General features: G+C 38.8%; 1 protein-coding gene across 3 annotated transcripts in view; it reads left to right on the top strand.

Moving 5' to 3' along the window:
• The window catches only part of MACROD2 (mono-ADP ribosylhydrolase 2), a 2,303,223-nt gene extending 2,284,177 nt beyond the window's left edge, over window positions 1-19,046 (top strand). For all 3 annotated transcript variants that reach the window (XM_043982733.1, XM_043982732.1, XM_043982731.1), the window contains 3 exons: window positions 12,499-12,585; window positions 15,510-15,574; window positions 18,922-19,046. In XM_043982733.1, the coding sequence (XP_043838668.1) occupies window positions 12,499-12,585; window positions 15,510-15,571 (149 nt within the window). In that variant the 3' untranslated portion in view covers window positions 15,572-15,574; window positions 18,922-19,046. The remainder of the gene's footprint in view (window positions 1-12,498; window positions 12,586-15,509; window positions 15,575-18,921) is intronic.
• The last annotated feature ends 786 nt before the right edge of the window (window positions 19,047-19,832 follow it).

Raw genomic sequence — 19,832 nt, 5'->3', positions numbered from 1 at the left:
GATCACAGAATACATGAAGGGGAGGAAGGTGGAAGAGTTTTGGAAAGTTAGGAGATATTTAGGTTATAAAGAGCTTTAAAAACCAGACAGAGAAATTTATAATTGATTCAGAAGATAATTGAGTATCATTGGAGTTTATTGAATTGGGGCAGGGTTAGGGGGAGAACATGACATAGTGATCAGTCTGACAGCTGAAGGAAGGATGGATTGGAGTGGGTAGACTTGAGCCTAAGAGACCAACTAGAAGGCTATTTCAATAGCCTAGGCATGAGGTGATAATCACCTGTACCAGATTGGTGGCGGTGTTAGAGGAGGGAAGGGGGTATATATAAGAGATGTCATGAAGATGATTGGAGATGGGGAGAGTGAGGAGTCAAGGATGACACCTAGGTTTTAGGTTTAGAAGGCCAAAAGAATGGTGATACCCTCAACAGAAATAGGGAAGTTAGGAAGAGGGTAGATCTGGGAGGAGAGGAGGAAACAGATACTAAGTTCAGTTTTAGACATGGTAAGTTTTAGATGTCTACCAGATATCCTGTTCAAGATGTCCAATAGTCAGTCTAAATGTAAGATTAGAGGTCAGCAATGATGTTGGTACTGAACAAGTAGATTTGAGAAGAATTTCCAGAGATGATAATTGAATCTATGGGAGCTGAGAAGATCATCAAACCAAATAGTATCTAGGGAATAAGAGAAAAGAGCCCAGGACAGAGCTTTGGGGGATCTCCACAATTAGGTAGATCCTATATAGCAGACCAGACAACCATATATTTAGAGCTGACAGGGACCTTTGAAGTCACTGAGTCCAACAATCCGCATTTTACAAATGAGGAAACTGAGGGACAGAGAGAAGTTGGGAAGTGTTTGAGGCAGAGTTTGAACCCAGTTCTTTTTGACTTTAAGTCCATTATCCTAGCCACTACAATATAGATAAAAATCATATATGTTCAAAAGCATGGACTGGTTTTAGTCTTTGAGATGAGGACACAGTTCTATTGAAATTTTGAAGTATAAATATAATTGTCTGGATGATGTCCTGCTTTCCTTCACTCTGATGATTTGTTAAAGAGTTATATGAGGAAGGAATATATATTTTATACCTATTAAAAAATGAGATAATCAAAACTGTGAAATTCTAAAAGATTTGGCCTAAGCCATACTACTGTATGAAATTGAGTGGCCTGCTTTCCTGATTTCTGTTCCAGTACCTTAATCTGTTTGACCACAGTGTCTTTCTGGTTATACTTATATAAGATTGTGTTGTGCCTTTGAACAATTTATTTTTGAAAACAAGATCTTGGGCCTCACTGCCACAACTTATTCTTTTGGAGGTTATCTTTTCCCGAGGCTTAATTAAAATGGAGAAGATGAAACCAAAACATTTTCACTTTGTTATTATGGATCAGTCAATATGGTCACATCGAGTGTAAGATTTATGTGGGGCTAGGATAGAATGAAGAACAGCATCTGTGGGCATCTACACACATAAAATTAAAAAATAGAGCATTGAAGTAATTAGTCAAATAAATCCTGTCCCAAATTACTTACACCTGGCTATCCAAATAATATTGGCAGAAAACTGTTTTGCTTTCAACATCTAGATAATTGCTTCAAATCCTCATTTTATTTTGTAAATATAGACATATTCAAGCATTTCTCCCCTCTGATACTCGATAATTTCTTTAAAAATGTGTTTTGAGGGGCGGCTAGGTGGCGCAGTGGATAAAGCACCGGCCCTGGATTCAGGAGTACCTGAGTTCAAATCCAGCCTCAGACACTTGACACTTACTAGCTGTGTGACCCTGGGCAAGTCACTTAACCCCCATTGCCCTGCAAAAAAAAAAAAAAAAAGTGTTTTGATGTGAGTAACCAAAAAACAACTCTCTACTCTATTTGTGTATAGATAGCGTTTTCTTTTAAACTCTTTTTTTGATGCCTCACCATAAAATGGGGGTTACCCTGAGTTCTTGAAGACCGTTTTAGTGGAATATGAGTTCAATGCTACCAATCTGGCCTGTCAATGTGTATATGTGTGTGTTTGAGTGGGTGTTTATATGTATGTGTTTCTATGTCTATAAGGCCAGGTCTACTCTATCTAAGTTTGGAAAGTCTAGGCACTAGGTTGGCAATAGAGTGATACCATTTTTTTGTCCTCTGCCCCTCACAAAGACAAACTACTAAAACAGAGAAGGTCTATAGTGGAAAGAGCCCCATACCAATAAAATCCTAAGTCCCTTAAGTATTGAAGTACACGGACAGTGATGGACGAGACACTCAAAACCAGGCCAAATGGTATGAAGAAACTCATAAAGGAAAAATCTTTCTACAGTTATAAGGCAATCTCAAGTTTACCCTTATAGACAGTTTCTCTTCAGGAGTTCACAAGCATGCAGAGCACAAAATCACAGATGTCTTCAAGCTTTCCTATTTTACTTTGCGGATCATAATTTACCCCATGGTGGAGGTAGTGGGAGGAAACCTTTTTAAACTGAGGGCCCACTGAAAAGCTTTTTTGGCATCAGCAAACATTTCTCTGACAGTTGCTTAAATTGTGTTGATAATGTTTAAAGCATAGGATAGGGTGCTAGAATTGTCATGGAGAGAAATAGGGTTCTATACTGAGCAAAGCCAAATGGAAATTCACATTTCTACTGCTCTTTGCACCTTCATACAGAAATCTAAAGGACTCATAGCATTGCTATCTCCCAAGAAGTTCCTCTGTAAGTTGGGAGCCACTCAATAGAGGCAAGAGCTGAGTATGCAAGGTAAGGGTCTATTTGGGACCATTACTACTCAAGAGACACTTAAATATAGTGAAAAGAGTGATGGAATGAGAGACAGGAGTCCTATATTTAAATCTCAGGTATAACACTTACGCTTAGCAGCAAATCTCTAAACTCCAATTTACTCATCTGTAAAATGGAGATAATTACATCTGAAATACCTACAAGTTACTGCATAGATGGTGTTCCCACTGCTGCTGATTGAAAATAGAGGCTTCAGAAAGGACTGTACTTAGTAAGGGCCAGCTAAAACATATTTGCCTGAAATCATGGGAAGCTGAACAAAGAATTTTAAAGTGAAAAGAAAGGGAAAGAAGAAAATGGCCCCTTAAGATCTGACAAATCTGATATCACAGAGTAGCTGGTGCAACAGAAGACCAGTACCAGTAATTCATGAGAGACAATAGCCAAGAAAATGAATACTAAAACCCATGCCCTCCCTCAGATAGCTACATAAAAATACCAAAAGGACAATACAAAAAGGACAGAAAATACAATAAACAGGAAAATCTAGATTCTGGTGAAATCATTGAGACTTTATGGGTTGGAACTCATGATGGGAATTCTACTCAAAGAGAGTATAATTTATCCAAAAGGAATGAAATAGATCAAAGTGGATGAAGTCACATTGAATGTAAAGACTATATATCCCTGTGAAGGAATACAGAAACCATCACATGAATACAGGGTGGGCCAGGTGGGCCCAACAAAACCTAATTTCCCAACAACAACAACAATCAAACAGTATTTTGAATCTCATTTTTACATTTTCATTTTTAAATTTAGCTATTAATTTTTAAAATAAGCTTAGTTAATTTTTAGTTTCTTTGATTCATTTGATTAACAAAAAGCATCTCTCATGGATAAATATTCAATAAATATTCACCTTAAAAAAATAAAAAATAAATTCCCTGGGTATATACCCTAACAAAATATGTTGCATATACCTAGGCCAGGAACCTGAGGAGAGAAATTATATTTGTGCAAGGATTATTAAAAGCAGAAACAGAAACAATATCATTGTAGGGATTGACTATATACCACCTCACCAGAGATCACAAACCAGTGGGCATGAAACTCCCCAGTGCTAATTCAACCAGATTAAAATATAATTGGTTAATGCTTAACAAAAAAAAATAAAAATACAATAAAACAGATAATGTTGATTTGCGATTTTCTAAGTCTGTGTTCACAGGTATCTGTTTCTGTTTGAATTTGACATTACTAACCTAAACACAGGGCTCTTAACCTTTTTGGTATCATGAATCCTTTTGACAATCTGATGATGCCTATGGGCCCTCCTCAGAACAATATGTTTTTTGTTTTTGTTTTTTGGCCAGGCAATGAGGGTTAAGTGACTTGCCCAGGGTCACACAGCTAGTAAGTGTCAAGTGTCTAAAGTGGAATTTTAACTCAGGTCCTCCTGAATCCAGGGCCAGTACTTTATCCACTGTACCACCTAGCTGCCCCCAGAACCATACTTTTAAGTGGAAAAAAATTTAAATATATAATAACACAATGAAACCTAATTATATTGAAACACAATTATAAAAAAAACATTTTTTGAACAAGTTCATGAGCCCCAGGTAAAGAGCCCTTGGCCTAAAATAAAGGAGGAAATAGATGAGTAATTTGAAAAACATACCACAAATCTAATGTGGCAGCATTATATTGTAGAATTCTACTACCTAGGAATCTCCGGAATTTCCCTCCCTAGCAAAAGGAAATCAATTGGAGCAAGTATCCTCTGGCCCTCTCTCCAAGAGCTAAGGTTCCAGGGTCCCCTAAAGAGTTTTAGGGTCTCTTTTCCTGGAGCCCACCACCACCTGTGTTTCCTCAATGTTAAATGCCAATGAATAGTGTCACAATTACATTGGACCACTTTTCATGAATTAACTTTTTAAAAGCAATAGTTATGGGGCAGCTAAGTGGTGCAGTGGATAAAGCGCTGGCCCTGGATTTAGGAGGACCTGAGTTCAAATCAGACCTCAGACACTTGACACTTACTAGCTATGTGACCCTGGGCAAGTCACTTAACCCTCATTGCCCCACCAAAAAAATAAAAGTGATAGTTACTTCAAAGATAAGTAAAAACAAAGTGTAGACACCTCCTCCCTCCCTCCCCAGTGCTGTCAAAGTAATCCTTGAAGGAAGTATATTGATTTAGAAAACCACAAAGTAACATGATCTCTGTTTTATTGTGTTTCCATTGTTTATTTGAGCATTTCCAAATTACATTTTAATCTTATTTGGATTGTACTCTGGGATTTTGCAGTTTACTTTTCTTACCACCTTGGTCCCTAAGTGGAGTAGCTTAAAATTTAGCCGATTTCCTTGTTGTTATTGTTTGTCCTTCATTCTCAAAGAGGACCATGACATTGGCGGGGTTGGGGGGAATGCTATCATGACTCCCAGTGAAATGGATTGAAGTGAGGGAGGGCTGTACAAGGGCACCAGTCTCACTCTCTCCTCCAGAGTCATCTGGGTACAGTGGCAAGATATACATCAAGATGACTGCAGATGGCCCCAGATGTTTAAGGCAATTGTGGTTAAGTGACTTGCCTAAGGTCATACAGCTAGTAAGTGTCTAAGGTGAGATTTAAGCTCAGATCCTCCCAACTTCAGATCCAGTGCTCTATTCACTTCACCAACTGGCTGCTCCAATCCTATTTCCTACATAGCATCTGTAGTAACAACCTGGTAGGGCTAGGCCCAGTTAGTAATTATAAAAAATTAATTATTATTTGAGGTTTTTATGCCTCAGCAAGCACTGGCCTGGGGGCTCCACAACCACACGGTGCTCCACCCACTGGTTGTAGCCTTGTGAGGGCTCTGGCACCTCACATCATCACCACACGCCTACGCCTACATGGGCCTGGCAAAATTATAATGATTGGAAGCCTAGTGAGGGCAGGCATGTGACTGTCAGAGCGGCCATCCCATTGGCTGGGACTGTGTGGGGTGTTTCTAGGTTTGGGGGAGGAGAATTGGGCATTCTAGGTGGAAGCTGGAAAGCAAGTGACAGGCGTTCTGCTGCGTATTTTCAGCTGATTCCTGGGCAGTGGTATTTTTCAGGTATTATAATTTCCCTTTCCCCATTTTTATTTCCTTTCCTTTGATCCTACTGATCCTGTTTGTGTGGTTTTTTTTTTTAAGTTTGTTCTTGTTAAAATAAATCTTGTTCTGTTTTGAGGGAGGCTGCCGGTTTCCTTCCTTGCCCCAATATTGCGGCGAGCCGCTTAGCTAGCACCCCCCCCAATTAAAAATTGGTCCCCACATAATACTCTGGCCTTGAGGGAGATGCTCTGACCATGGAGAAATATGGATGATCAGCTTTCTGGGGTCAGTTAGAGATTACTCTTTCCTCGGAGAAGCAAAGTAGTTAATTAATCAGGTAGTGGTTAGTCAAACAGATAATAAAGCAGACATGTCAGGGACACCCAGAAAGCTGGGCACCTTGAAATTTATAGCATGAGCTTAGTTGGGAGCCAGTTGTGTTTGCTATGTGATTAGGACCAGGCAGTGACAATAATCTCAAATTAGAAATGTGGAATTTTTATTATCCATGTATCCCACTCCCCATCATCATTTTCCAAACTGCTATAACTTTTCAGTTCTAAGTCATACCCCCCCATCCTCTTCTTTCCTCTATAAAACTATTACCTTCTCCTTTGTTGGGGAGTTGAAGTTTAGACTTCTTCTCCGGGCCACACCTCTGTGTGCCGAATAATAAAAGCTTTCACTTAAATTTTGATTGGATCATGTGGGTGAGTAATTCTTTGAAAGAGGAATATTTTCAGAACCAATTTAATGATAGTACATTGGTCCCACCCAGTTGAGTCTAGATGCAGCATGACTGACAGTTAAATCTTCATCTGAGTTTCTGCTGGGGTATCTACACTGGGCTGACTGCAAAACCTGGTCAGGACTCTCACTCCTGTGGCTTTGTTCTCCTCACCTTTAGAAAATTCACAAGATAGGAAACTCCACTCCTTTTACTTGGAACAGATAAGTCCTAGGACCAAGGCCCATTTCTTGGTGCCACATAGCCTCTCTGGGAAGGAGGCTTCTTAAAGTATTGTATTTCTCAAAAGAATCTATCAGCAAAAGTGTCCAACCAGCAGCAGAGCAGCTGAAGTGCCTGAGGTGGTGCAGTAGATAGAGTGCTGGGCCTGGAGTCAGGAAGACCCAAGTTCAAATCTGCCCTCACACTAGCTGTGTGACCCTGGGAAGGTCACTTAACTCTTTTTGCCGCTTCAGTTTCCTTATCTGTAAAATGAACTGGGGAAGGAAATGGTAAGCCACTCCAGTATCTTTGCCAAGAAAACCCCCAAATGGGGTCATGAAGAGTTGGTTGGCCATGACTGAAAAATGACTGAACAATAGGAAAGAGATTGTAGAAGTCCACCTACAGCCTTTTAAATGTTTTAGAGAGAAGGGACAATCAGAAGGACAGAGAGACAGAGAGGTAGACAAACAGACAGAAAAACAGAGAGAATATAAATAGAGTCTGGTCAGCACAGATAATGAGCATGAGCTAAATGAATTGAGCCAGCATTCAGTGAAAATGAGGGGGCTCAGTGAGAACAAGTGATAGTCATGAAGGTCTTCAAACTGATTACTTCCTGACAATCTTGTCAGGTAAGAAATGCTAGGATTTTTCCTCTTTTACAGATGAGGAAGTAGATTCTCATAGCCTTTGCCTCTGAAGCTAGTCTTCTTTCCTTCTATAAATTGTGTGAAGGGCCAAGTGTGACACCAAACATGCCAACTTGGGAGACTGAAGGACAGTGAGGACCTTGGCAAAAATAGGGAAATTAGGAAAAGAGATGAGTTAGCCACATAGACATAATAGACCATATTGATAATAAGAACAACAAAACTAGTATAATTATACCAACGGATGCAGAAGTTCTCAACAAAATACAACACTCATTTCTGTTTTTTTAAAAAAACAACACTAGAAAACATAGGAATAAATTTGTTGTTGTTCAGTCATGTCCCATTTTTTGTAAAACCTTTTGGGCTTTTTTTGGCAAAGATACTATAATGGTTTGCCATTTCCTTCTCCAACTCATTTTACAGATCAGGAAACTGAGGCAAGCAGGGTTAAGTGGCTTACCCAGGGTCACACAGATAGAACATATCTGAGGGCAGATTTGACCTCAGGTCTTCCTGACTCCAAGAGTAGCACTCTATCCACTGTGCCACAAAGGTGCCCCATAGGAATAAAAGGACTTTTCTTAATGTGGCAAGTAATACCTATCTAAAATCAACACTCAGCATTTTATGCAATAAGGATAAACTAGAGACCTAAAATCATAGATAAAGAAGAGATGTCTATTATCACCAATATCATTTTATAAAGTGCTAGAAATGTTGCAAAAATCAATAATCTTGGATTTTTTTAGCTTTATTTATTACCACAATTTCTTAGAAATAGAATTTTTAAAATGAGGGAATAAATATGTGTAAAATGAAAGGAAAATTAGAGAAAGGGAGGATGATCAAAGGAGCAAGCTCCAAGAGTTTGAGTAAAGGATGAATGAGGGGCATATAGAAAGGAGTTAACCTTTGCAAGAAGGGCCAGGAGAGAATGGGATAGGGTGTTGAAGGGATTTGAAAATTGAAGGGAAAAAGGAGCTCACATTAGATGTCCTAAGTTTTCTTGGTTTTATATATAAGGAAGCCTTCTGGTGATCAAGAGTGTATTGGAAATGGAATAGGTAGATTGTGAAGGGAAAAGAAGTTATAAAACAGGTACTGTGGAGATTGAGATAGAGAATCAATCAAGGGAAAGTAAAGGGATTTTTCAGCAGCAGTGAGGACCCAGCTGAGATTAAATAATATAAATCTGTGGTGAACTCAGGAAGCACAGTTGGTCCTATACCTTCCTCCAGCAGTTTTCATCAACCTACAAGTAGGGGTATGAGGTTTGGCAGTTCATGAGCAATGATGGGGAAGAAGGCAAGAGAGTCAAGAGTAGAAGACAGCTCAAAGTGAAATTCATTGTTAGATTAAAAGTTGAAGAGAGGCAGATTTAGGTTTGAAATTAGGTGGGGAAGGGGCAGCTAGGTGGCACAGTGGATAAAGGACCGGCCCTGGAATCAGGAGGACGTGAGTTCAAATCCGACCTCAGACACTTGACACTCACCAGCTGTGTGATCCTGAGCAAGTCACTTAACCCCCATTGCCTCACAAAAAAAAAGAACAGGAAAAAAGGAAAAAAAAGAAATAAGATGGGGAAAATGTTAAGAATTAGATGTCCCTTTCCTTTTTATCAATTACAACATATACTTCTATTCAACCATTGTATTGATGTGGCTATTACCTTCAACAATACAGAAAGCAACCCATCCATGCTTTCTCATTTTGTGTAGTGCTTGTGTATAATCACCTACAAGTCTTCCATGGCAGGTTCTAACCACCCAGTGTGCTAGACATCTTCCTCTAGGTCTTTGAATAATGTATGGATACCATTGTTACCTTTCTGTTGTCTATTGGTTTTACCTTGATCTCCCTGCATGACCAGCACACCTCCATGTTTGATACCTGTCCATGTTTTATTCTGAGACTAGCCATGTGCCCAAATACATCCTATACTTTCCATCAGATTTATTCAAGCAAAGCTATTCACAAAGTGAATTTCTTTTACAACAAATCCCAATTTCCCCAAAGCTTTATATTATAAAATCATATACATGTTCCCACATCAAAATACTTTAACAACAGACTAGAGAACTCATATTTATGAGTGCTTTGTAGCTTGCAAAGCATTTTCTTCATGACATTTTATAGATGAGAAAATTGAATGAATGTCCATTTATTAAAAGCTTAGTGTGCTAAACACTGTACTAAGTACTAAAGACACAAATAGAAAACTGAGTTAGTCTCTGCCCTCAAGAGGCTCACATTCTGATTGGGACAGCAAACATATGCAGGAAGTTTCATCTGCAGAAAGTATAGAAAGGCCTAGAGATCATAAGGATGCAGCTGTGGGGCTAATGGCAAGATCCAGAGGTTTTACGATGCTTTGGCAAGTCACGTAGTAATTGCTGGAGATCTAAAGAGTATAGTGGGGGTGGCTAGGTGGCGCAGTGGATAGAGCACCGGCCCTGGATTCAGGAGTACCTGAGTTCAAATCCGGCCTCAGACACTTAACACTTACTAGCTGTGTGACCTGGGCAAGTCACTTAACCCCCATTGCCCTGAGCAAAAAAAAAAAAAAAAAGTATAGTGGCAGGGCAAATGTGGGCCTTCAGCATTGAAGGATTAAAGTTGATAAATTCCTATTCAACCAAATATGAAAGTGGCCATGTCTTCTTGACAAGGAGGGATGTAATTGAATGGGTCTGGCCCCTGACTATTGGGAAGGGAAGACTAGGCCTGAGGTTTGGTTTGGAATGGGGATTCTGGGTACCCCCTCTTGGGGCTTGGTATAGATTGAGGGTCAGTGTCCAGCCAGGAGAGAGAGTATAGTCAAGGAGTTTGAAAGATGAAGGCTTCCTTTAGTGCCTGGTCCTATTGGGTTCTCCTCTGAGCAGACACAATTCAAAGAGCCATAGAAGATATGCCTGTTAGAAGTTGTAGTACTGGGGCAGCTAGGTGGCGCAGTAGATAAAGCACCAGCCCTGGATTCAGGAGGACCTGAGTTCAAATTCAGATCAGACACTTGACATTTACTAGCTGTGTGACCCTGGGTAAGTCACTTAACCCCAAATGCCTCACCAAAAAATAAAAAATATTTTTAAAAAAGAAGTTGTAGTACCCAGAAAGCATTTCATGTCATCCCTGCTCATTGATTGATAATTTCACTCTTTCTTTACTACGTGTGCAGTAAGTACGTTTTAGTGCTATATGTTCCTGACTCAGGGACCTCCCCCATTCTGTTCATTCTCTCTAGCCTCAAAATACCTTTACTCCTCTTCAGCTCTCAGAGCTTTGTTCTACTCCTTTCCCTTTCCTCAGAGTATTTACAGTACCTAATACAGTAAGGCTGTTAGTTCACAGGTTGCTATTTGATGGTGTTGTCTAATGCACAGTGTGCTGCAAGTTTACAAAATCCAGAATTTGTCAAATGAGCTAGTCATCTACTGTAACTCTATAAAATCCAAATTTAGGATATCAAGTACACTGAGAACATGAGCTGCATGCATTAAGTTCCTCACCAGATTTCTTATCCTTATCCCTATTACTATCACATGGAAGACATTATCCAATGACTACTAATATCTTAATTAGAATGATTTCCAAATATTCTACCCTGTGATCTCTATATTTTCAGAATTGCTAGTGAATCAAGGTTAGTGATTACCTAGACTTAACCTGGTCTCTCATTCTAACCCCTCTTCTTAAGTCAAGATCTGTATCTCTTTATCTGCCTTTATAACACAGGAAATCTCCCCCTGTGCGTCTCACCTGTATCATAAACCAAACATACTCACCAGCTCACTTGTTATCTTTCCTTCTAAATGTGTTCCTGCTTCTGACTTCACTATTTCTGTCTCTACTCCCATCTATTTCCCATGTTTGAAACTCTGGGGTTATCTTCTATCCAATTAACTACCAAGGCCTATAAATTCCACCTATGCAACATGCCTTACACTTGTTTCTCTTTCTCTCTATTCCCCTAACTAAAAGCCTAGTTCAAACTATTCCTATTGTTCTAATCGCAGAGGGAGTTTTGTAGTGCCAAAACTTTGGATTTGAAATCCAGGGACCAGCAGGTAAATCTCATCCCTCCTACCCACCTCCAATGAAGTTAACATGTCATTTTGTGCCTCTAAACCTCAGTCCCCTCATCTCTAAACTGAGGATAAGAAACTAGATGATTTCAAAGGTTTTTTCCAGCTCCAACTTCCATTGAGACTACCTGTGAAAATGGTTACTTTGCCCTGAAACTTTACCTTTGTAAATGTGAGTGTACATATGCTGATACCAGAGTAGGAAGGAGTCTTTAAGATATAATTGATATTCAACTGTAAAAAAAGAAAAAAAAAACTATTAGAAAAGGTCACATTTATTACAATACCAAACAGATCCCTAGGAATGGGAAAGTCAAATATAGTATATAGCTTCAGTCACAGGGAACTGATGAAAAAATTTTTGAAGCTGCTCAGGTGGAGAAATACCATGATGGAAATTAACTAAAGGTTGTTCTATTTGTAGTCCTAAATAAGATTTTTTAAAAGCCATATATGGAAAGGAAAGAGCAATTTATTTGTGTTCTTTGTCCAAACTTTACTTCCATGACACTGGTTTTTTCCAGCTTTTAGGCTTGCCTAAGGCAAACTAGCCTTTTTTGTTTGCTTCCTTGGAGTATGTTTTTTTTAGTTACAAATGTTTAAGTACGAAAAAATGCTAAGTTTAAGTTAGTCTATTGTGTTATTCCATGTTTCCCTGCTTACATGTTATTCTATTTTCAGCCTGAGAATTTGTATATAGGTGTTTATAATAGTCTTCCAAATTAAGAAGAATTTATGAGTAGAAATCATTGAAGCTATTCAATGAAGCCTTCCTCCTCATACTATTCTTTTCATCAGTTTTCCTGAACAAAGTGGTGTTGAAGCTTAACGTTAACCAATATCAAGAGGTTTTTAAGCTCAAAGGGTCAAGGACAGCAAAAGAATAACTGAATGGTTGCTGGAATTCTTCATTAATTGGTGACTTTGTCTTCTCTCTTTCTCCCTCCCGCCTCCAACCTTTGGCATGTCAGAAGGAGCAGTGCGAGAAGGGAAGCCATCTGCAGAGCAAGTGGGTTCTGGCGATGCCTGCCCTGTGGAAAATGCTACCTATGCCGATGGTATGGTTCTGAGCTCTTTGGAGTCTCATAAAATAGAAATCTAGCCTATTTTCTCAATGTATGCTTTAGGAATCAGGGGACTGCTATCTGTTCAATGAACCAACATGTTCTGCAATAACAAGTCAAATTTCAGAAGCCATTTACTTCTAGAGCACTCATCAAAATGCAGATTTTTTTTAAAGTAGCTGCGAGTTAAAAGCTAGTTCATTCGTGCCTCTCTATACTGAGTGTGTAGGAGCAATTTTCAATTCAAATAGAATGGAAACTATCTGATTAACTTTGTGTAAATACCCTTCTTCTTTCTACATATAATGGAGCCTTAGGCAAAGGCCTAGTTGTCCTGCCCTAGTTATGGTATTGGACCCTCAAATAACAGGACTTACTTATAATCAGTGTATTCCAATTAGATTAATAATAATAATAATATGATAGCTAACATTTGCATATTACTTACTATGTGCTAGGAATTGTGCTAAACACTTTATAAATGTTATCTTATTTCATCCTTACAAAAAACCTGGGAGGTAGATGCTAACCCTACGATCTAGGTATGCTATCTATATACTTAGAATAGCAGGAAACCATTTGACAAGCACTTAAAAATCTTAAAAAATAATTGTTCCATATTTATATACAAAGCATAGCAATGCAGATACAGAAAGATATTATATCACCTTCTGATACATTTCTCAGCTTCAGACCCTAATATCTCTGCTATAGAGTTCCTAAAAGTCCTTGAGTGAAGGGCCATGCTTTGCTTTTGAAACATCACTCTTTAAGCATCCATGGTCCAGTTGTATTTAACTCAGTTCTATTCTTTAATGGGACCTAGAAGGAATTCCCTAAAGGGGGCACAGGAGATGATGTTGTATTTACCTGTTTATACTTCCTATTACTTGGTTTCTGTTTGCTAAGGGGGGATCTATAGGAAACCTATAGGAAAGGTTGAGGAAACCTGTAGGAAAACCTATAGGAAAGACATAGGGAGTTCATAATGCAATCACTCATGAGAAGACTACAGGCAAAGAAAAAATGACCTTTCTAAATGGTAGCTCAAATAGGATTTCCCACTGGAACCAAAGGTCGTCATTGATTCCCATCAGAAAGACCTGCCATTCTACTGACACTATTCTCTGCCCCTTACCTTAGATTGGGTTATGATGATTCGGGCCTGGGCACCATTTATATACTTCATAAACAAACTCAACCTTTGGAGCATCCTTACATAGGGTTGAAACTGAGATTCCCCAGCACATTTTTTTTTTTGACTGAACCCTTGCTGGGAAAAAACAAAAAAAGCAGCCAGTCTTAGAGTTGAGGGGAAGGGTCCAAAGTGATAGTTCTCCTCCTTTCAAATCTGCCCCCACCTCTTTACTGCATGACTGATTCCAAGTGCATTTGCTGCTAGTTTTCCCTGATGGAATGTTCATTTTAGAGGGGATAATTTTTTTTTTTTTAGAGATTACAGGTTGTTGGTTCCTAACATAGGCTGTAATGTTTGAAAAATATCAATCTAATTAAACTGGCTGACACTTGGAGACTTCTCTAGTGTCTATGGCTTTCTAACAATGGTGCTGATTATACATTCTCTTTTTATGCAAATGTTCCTGCAAAATCATACACACAATAGAATAAAAACACATGTTTTATGGGGACCATGTGATCTGGATTAGCTATTTGTTTTTTTTATTTTCTATTCTAGTGTGCAACCACTGTAGCCACCCCAGTGGTGTTCTTCGAGTGCCTGTTCTGAATTCTGAACACCAAAACAGGGAAAAGCTAACAGGCCCACTGACATTGCATTACATTGACTCCCTGGAAGCTGCAGGCTTCCTAGCACATCAGTGGCATACATTTTCTCATTTCCGCTTGGTTTTCATGTCATTCATTTGGGTTTTTGAATGTTTCCGTGCATGGTTGAAAAGAAATGCACCCATCCTGCTAACACCAGCAAGTCAGAGTTGTCACTAAATTTTAAATACCATTTGGTGACTAGGGAGCCCTGTGAGATTGATCCCCAATCCTTGTCCCAAAAGCATACCTCTTGACATTGCAAGATGAAACTGGCACAGCAGATGAAAATTCTACTGGAAAGGAGAGCCAATTTCACTCCTCCCAGGGACAGTGAAGAAAAAGCTATTACTTCTTCCAAGAAAAGAAGGGGATTCCACATAAAGACAAAAATCTATCAACTTAATCATTTCATTTAGGTCCCATTTTGATTGCTTTGAATATATCTGACATCTTCTTTATAATCTTAATGTTGTTTTTGTAACCCAGTACTGCATTTTAGTGACAGCTACAATTGGAAATAATGTAAGACTGCCAAACATAAGGCCTATATATATACCATTCCGACACCTGCTTGCCCCCTGCCAAGGAGTCCTTTGTAACTATGGTCCCACATCCCTGAAAGAGATTATATCAATAGGCCATTCCAGTGTCTCACCAAGACTTACTTCAGCGTGAAATAGTGTCCACAAGCCACATTAAACATGGATCTGTATTCTCAGATTTAAGATTTATTTCATTATTTAACTCGTGAAAAGCACGAGCCCAAATTGAAAAAGGTCAGTATTTTATGGGTGTGTATTATGGAAAGCTGCTGCTCTCCAACCCAAACTACAATTTTTTTTTTGGTTAAGTGACTTGCTCAAGGTCACACAGCTAGTAAGTATCAAATGTCTAGGCCAGATTTGAACTCAGGTCTTCCTGAATCCAGGGCCAGTGCTTTATCCACTGCACCACCTAGTTGCCCCCCAACCCAAACTAAAATTAGTGGAATTTATTGGACCATAAAAATATGCACCATCAAAAAACATGAGAAATAGAGAATAAAATAGTTCTTAGGTTCAGATCATTTGCCTGCATTTCAGGGGAGTCCAATACAAAAGTCTAATGTATTATCTCTGTTCTGCTTTCAGTTGAAATGAGTAGTCAGGATGAAAGTGACCCAACAGAGAGTCAACAAGACGATGATCTCTAATAGGTAAGATTCTGTTTCCTCTTTTTATTTAGTGGGTGTTTTAGTAAATATCTGAAAGAATTACTGTTAAATGGCCAGATATCTGCTCACCTCTGCTATTACTTCACTCCATGGTTTATTGCAATTCTTTTTAACCTCTCTATAGTAGTATTCATGTGGAGGGACAAGGGTTTCATTAGCTTTCTATTCTTTCCAGTTTATAGTGAGTATCATAAACTATACCTTATGTGTTGGGAATCATGTTATATTCAGATCTTTGGGATAATTAAGTGCTTTACAGCACAGTTTTAGAATACCTCACTTTTTTCTAGTTTTGACACTAAAGTCTTTTTTCCCACTTGCTCATCTCCTACAGCACGTGTGAAATGTAATGAGATAATGTCTCTCAAGGATTTTGCCTTACTTAGAAGCAAAGGATTATCCAGTTACAGGCAATAGTATTTAAAAATAACAATGTTAGCCTGCATTTATAACATATATTATAGTTTACAGTGGTCTTGTCCCACAACAAGCCATGCTATGCAGTAGTTTTTGCATGCATCATTGTTCTCATTTTTACAGATGGGGAAACTAAGAATCAAGGCAGGTAGAGTGATAACTCACATCATTATCATATCTACCATCTTTATCAGCTGTTTACTGAGTGTTTTTTTGAGAAATTTGGAGCCATATTTTTCAATGGTCAATAAGCTCCCTGTCTTCAAAGAGCTTATCATCTTTTTACCTTGCATCTATTTACTTAGCATAGTGAAGAACCCTATTTGGGAGATAAGTGACTTAAGTTCTGGTACTGGTTCCCACACTAGCCCTAATCCTTAAGAAGGTTAGAGTTACCTAATTTAGATGAGTTATAGTTAATTCATTTAGATGGACTTCATTTAGATGAGGCACTTGTTCATACTGGGACTGTTTCCTCATCTGTTCCTCATCTAAGGGCCTTAGATCAGGTGATCTTGAAGGTCCCTTCTGGTTCAAACATTCTAAACCTCTAAGGAGAAACTGAGATGGAATCAGGAGGAAGACTTCTGTGAGTTTTCCTTTTTGGAGGCTTCTTTATGACCTAGCATGATGAGTAATAGCTTTTAAAAATATAGGAAGATCACAATTTGCACAGAAATGGAAGAATAACTAGATTTGCAATTGTAAATGGTCCAATTTCTAGTCTAAAATGCTTAGCAATGGAAAAATCCATAGTGCACCTGAGTTGTAAATCACCTCACTGCTTTTCTGAGTAAGGCAATACAAAAATATGGTCACTGCACTCTCCTCCCCATGATGTACCCATCTGCTACATAGGATTAGCAAGTTCTATTAGGAAAATATTTAAGACACAGTCTTAAGGGAATTTTATAACATTTAAGGTTAAATATTAGAGCATTCTGAAGTTATAGAATAAGTGTTTAAGGGAGCAGCTTGGTGGCACAGTGGACAAAGCACTGGCCCTGGATTTAGGAGGACCTGAGTTCAAATGTAGCCTCAGACACTTGATACTTACTAGCTGTGTGACCCTGGGTAAGTCACTTACCCCTCATTGCCCTGCCCCCCAAAATAAAAAGTGTTTAAAAAAAGAAACAAAACAAAACAAAACAAAAGAACCCTCCTCCACTCTGTAAAGTTTAATACATGATTTCCCCTTTTTACTGGTTGGTATTTTAACAGTGCCCTTCCAAAAAGAAAAGGAAAAAAAAAGACAGAAATAGACATGGAGAGAAAATTCTGTTTAAAAATAGTAAAAAAAAAAAAAAAAAGGGGGGGGAACTAAACCTGAAGTATTAAAATTCTTGTTTTTCAGCATTTCTTCCTTTTGTTTTGTCCCTTAATGACTCCTCTGTGGCTATTCTGTCAAAAGTATGGCAAAATTCTTTTCTATACATAACACCTTTCCCCACTACCACCAGAGATGCAGCTAGACATCCCTCCAAGGTCACTGTTTTGAATTGATATCATGCAACATACCAACACATTCCCCAACACATAAAAGATACAAGGAGACATATGCTTCTGCCTCACCACCACCATAGGTCTGGATCTGGGAAATTAAGCCACACACAAAACTACAACCCAGGGAAGTCTAATCTATCTAAGTGACAGAGGCCTGTATAATTCAGGGTGGCTTAAGGCAATCAAGGACTGTGCAGTTTTCTATTCAGGTAAAGAGAGGAAGAAGCTGTTACAAGACTCAAGGTAAAAGTTTGAAGCAATACTTTGCTTACAAGAACATACCAATTATATCTGAGTCAGGAAGGGGGGAAAAAGATATATCTGAGTGGATCTGGTCTTTGTGGCACTTCATGGCTCTGTGAACTCAACAGTCATAGCTGGCTACCATAGCTAATGGACTTCACTGCTCTCCTCTCCTGAGAGCCTAAACAGGCTGCATTGCAGCACAGTAATTTTGTATTATTTCAGGCATTTTCTTTCATAGTGCCAAGCTCAGATTGGCCTTAATCACAAGAAGTGCATCTCAAGGTAGACTGAATTGTAGAGTTGAAATGAGCCAATAGAGTAGTGCTTAGGGCATATTAGCCATGGAATAAATAGGTTAGTTAGAATGTATTTCAAGTGGGGCTATTGAGACCCAGATTTTTCTGAAGCCTAAGAAGTCAATTTCCTGGATTTTGTAGTTATAAGATTTTGAGGATTGGAAGGGACCTCAGAGGCCATACACAAAAAGGTTGTGACAACTTTGACACAAAGACATTATGGACATGAATGCAGTGTTTATATATTTTGGAAATCATCTGTCCCACCAGTTGCCTTCTTTACTTGCCAGCACAATTCATATTTCAGAACCACCACACGGTGCCTTTGCCCACCACTCAGAACCCACTCTAAATGAGTGCATAGCCCATTTCCTAGTGTACAATCATGACCATGAAATATACAATACATAAATTACTACTTATTTCCCTCTGGAAAAGGATATGCAAAGTAGCAGATCACGTATTGGTCCCTTTTGTAGACCAGTCATACGACTGTAGAAAATGCTGTCATTTTCCATATGTGGTTCTTGCAATCTTGAGTGTGTACATGAAACTTGGGGTATCTAGAGTTGTCTTATGCATGTCCATAGACAGACAGTGATCCTGAGGAAAACTTAAAGGATGAGTTCAGTTCATTATCACAGTAAGCAAAGCTAACCTTCAGCAAAGCATTTATTTATCAGAAGTGTATTTATATGCTGCTTAGAGAGAATATCCAAAGTTACATGCCTGTGCCAGTCAAATAAGATGCTCTCTCTAGATGTTTAGGGGATAGTGACATTCAGAGAACTGTACTAAAAAGATATCCCCACTGCGATCCTTCTCTTTATTTTAACAGGTTATTTAATCTCCCTTTGTCTTCTGCAGATAAACATGATGAGGCAAAAGAATGAAATGACATGACGGCCCTTGGCAATGTGTGGCATCTGATGGCATCGGTGAAGTGGAGGCTGACATGACACCAAATGGTGTCAATGAGAGCTAGGGGTGGGTGGGTGGGGAGAGAATTTGGGCCCAAAGATAAGGGGATTCTTTGCTTTGATTCTTCCACTTGCATTTTCTGTTTACTTTCTTAAAAGGGGGAGGGATTTAAAGAAAGATTTTGTTGATATGGTGGCAGGTGCCCCATATTCAAACATCTTTTTTTTTGAGGCATTGACCCTGTATTAATTGTCTTTCCTTTGAAAATTTTGCTCCAGGGTCATAATAGGACAGTTTAAACACACATATATACATGTGTGATGTATGTATTCTGTTCTCCAGATTTGCTTTCTCAATGATTTGTAAAACAGGTTGTTCAGTGGTCTCTTTGAAGAAACAGAAGGGAGCACAATTGTTTTCTGTGTCACAACCTAAAATTTCAGAGAGCGTAGTGCTAGACAGCAGTGTAATCCACAGACATCATCAGGGAGAAAACAAGTTAGAAAGTGGTCAAAACCTACTTACTGATCCCTTGAAGAAGGTCTGTACATGTAAATAGAACATGAGGTTTTATTTGGTACCTCACAATACCACAGATTAGTTCCATGGCATTCATTAAGAAATGATAGAAAAGCTTTTTAGAGTAACACAGAGTAAGATGAGCTTAACCAGTAAAAATCTATTAGAGTCCCTTTCTCAACCTGCATCACCATCAATCACCCTTAGGTAGAACTGAGATTTTCATCTTGTCAATAACAGAAACCTATTGTAATAGGACTTTTTTATTCCATCATGTCCTTGCCACATACTTCCTCCCATAGCCTGTGTGCTAGGGCTAGACCTGGTACCACCAACTG

Source organism: Dromiciops gliroides, chromosome 2, assembly GCF_019393635.1.
Source record: "Dromiciops gliroides isolate mDroGli1 chromosome 2, mDroGli1.pri, whole genome shotgun sequence".
NCBI classification, from domain to species: Eukaryota; Metazoa; Chordata; class Mammalia; order Microbiotheria; family Microbiotheriidae; genus Dromiciops; species Dromiciops gliroides.
This window is presented reverse-complemented; position numbering and strand designations above follow the sequence as displayed.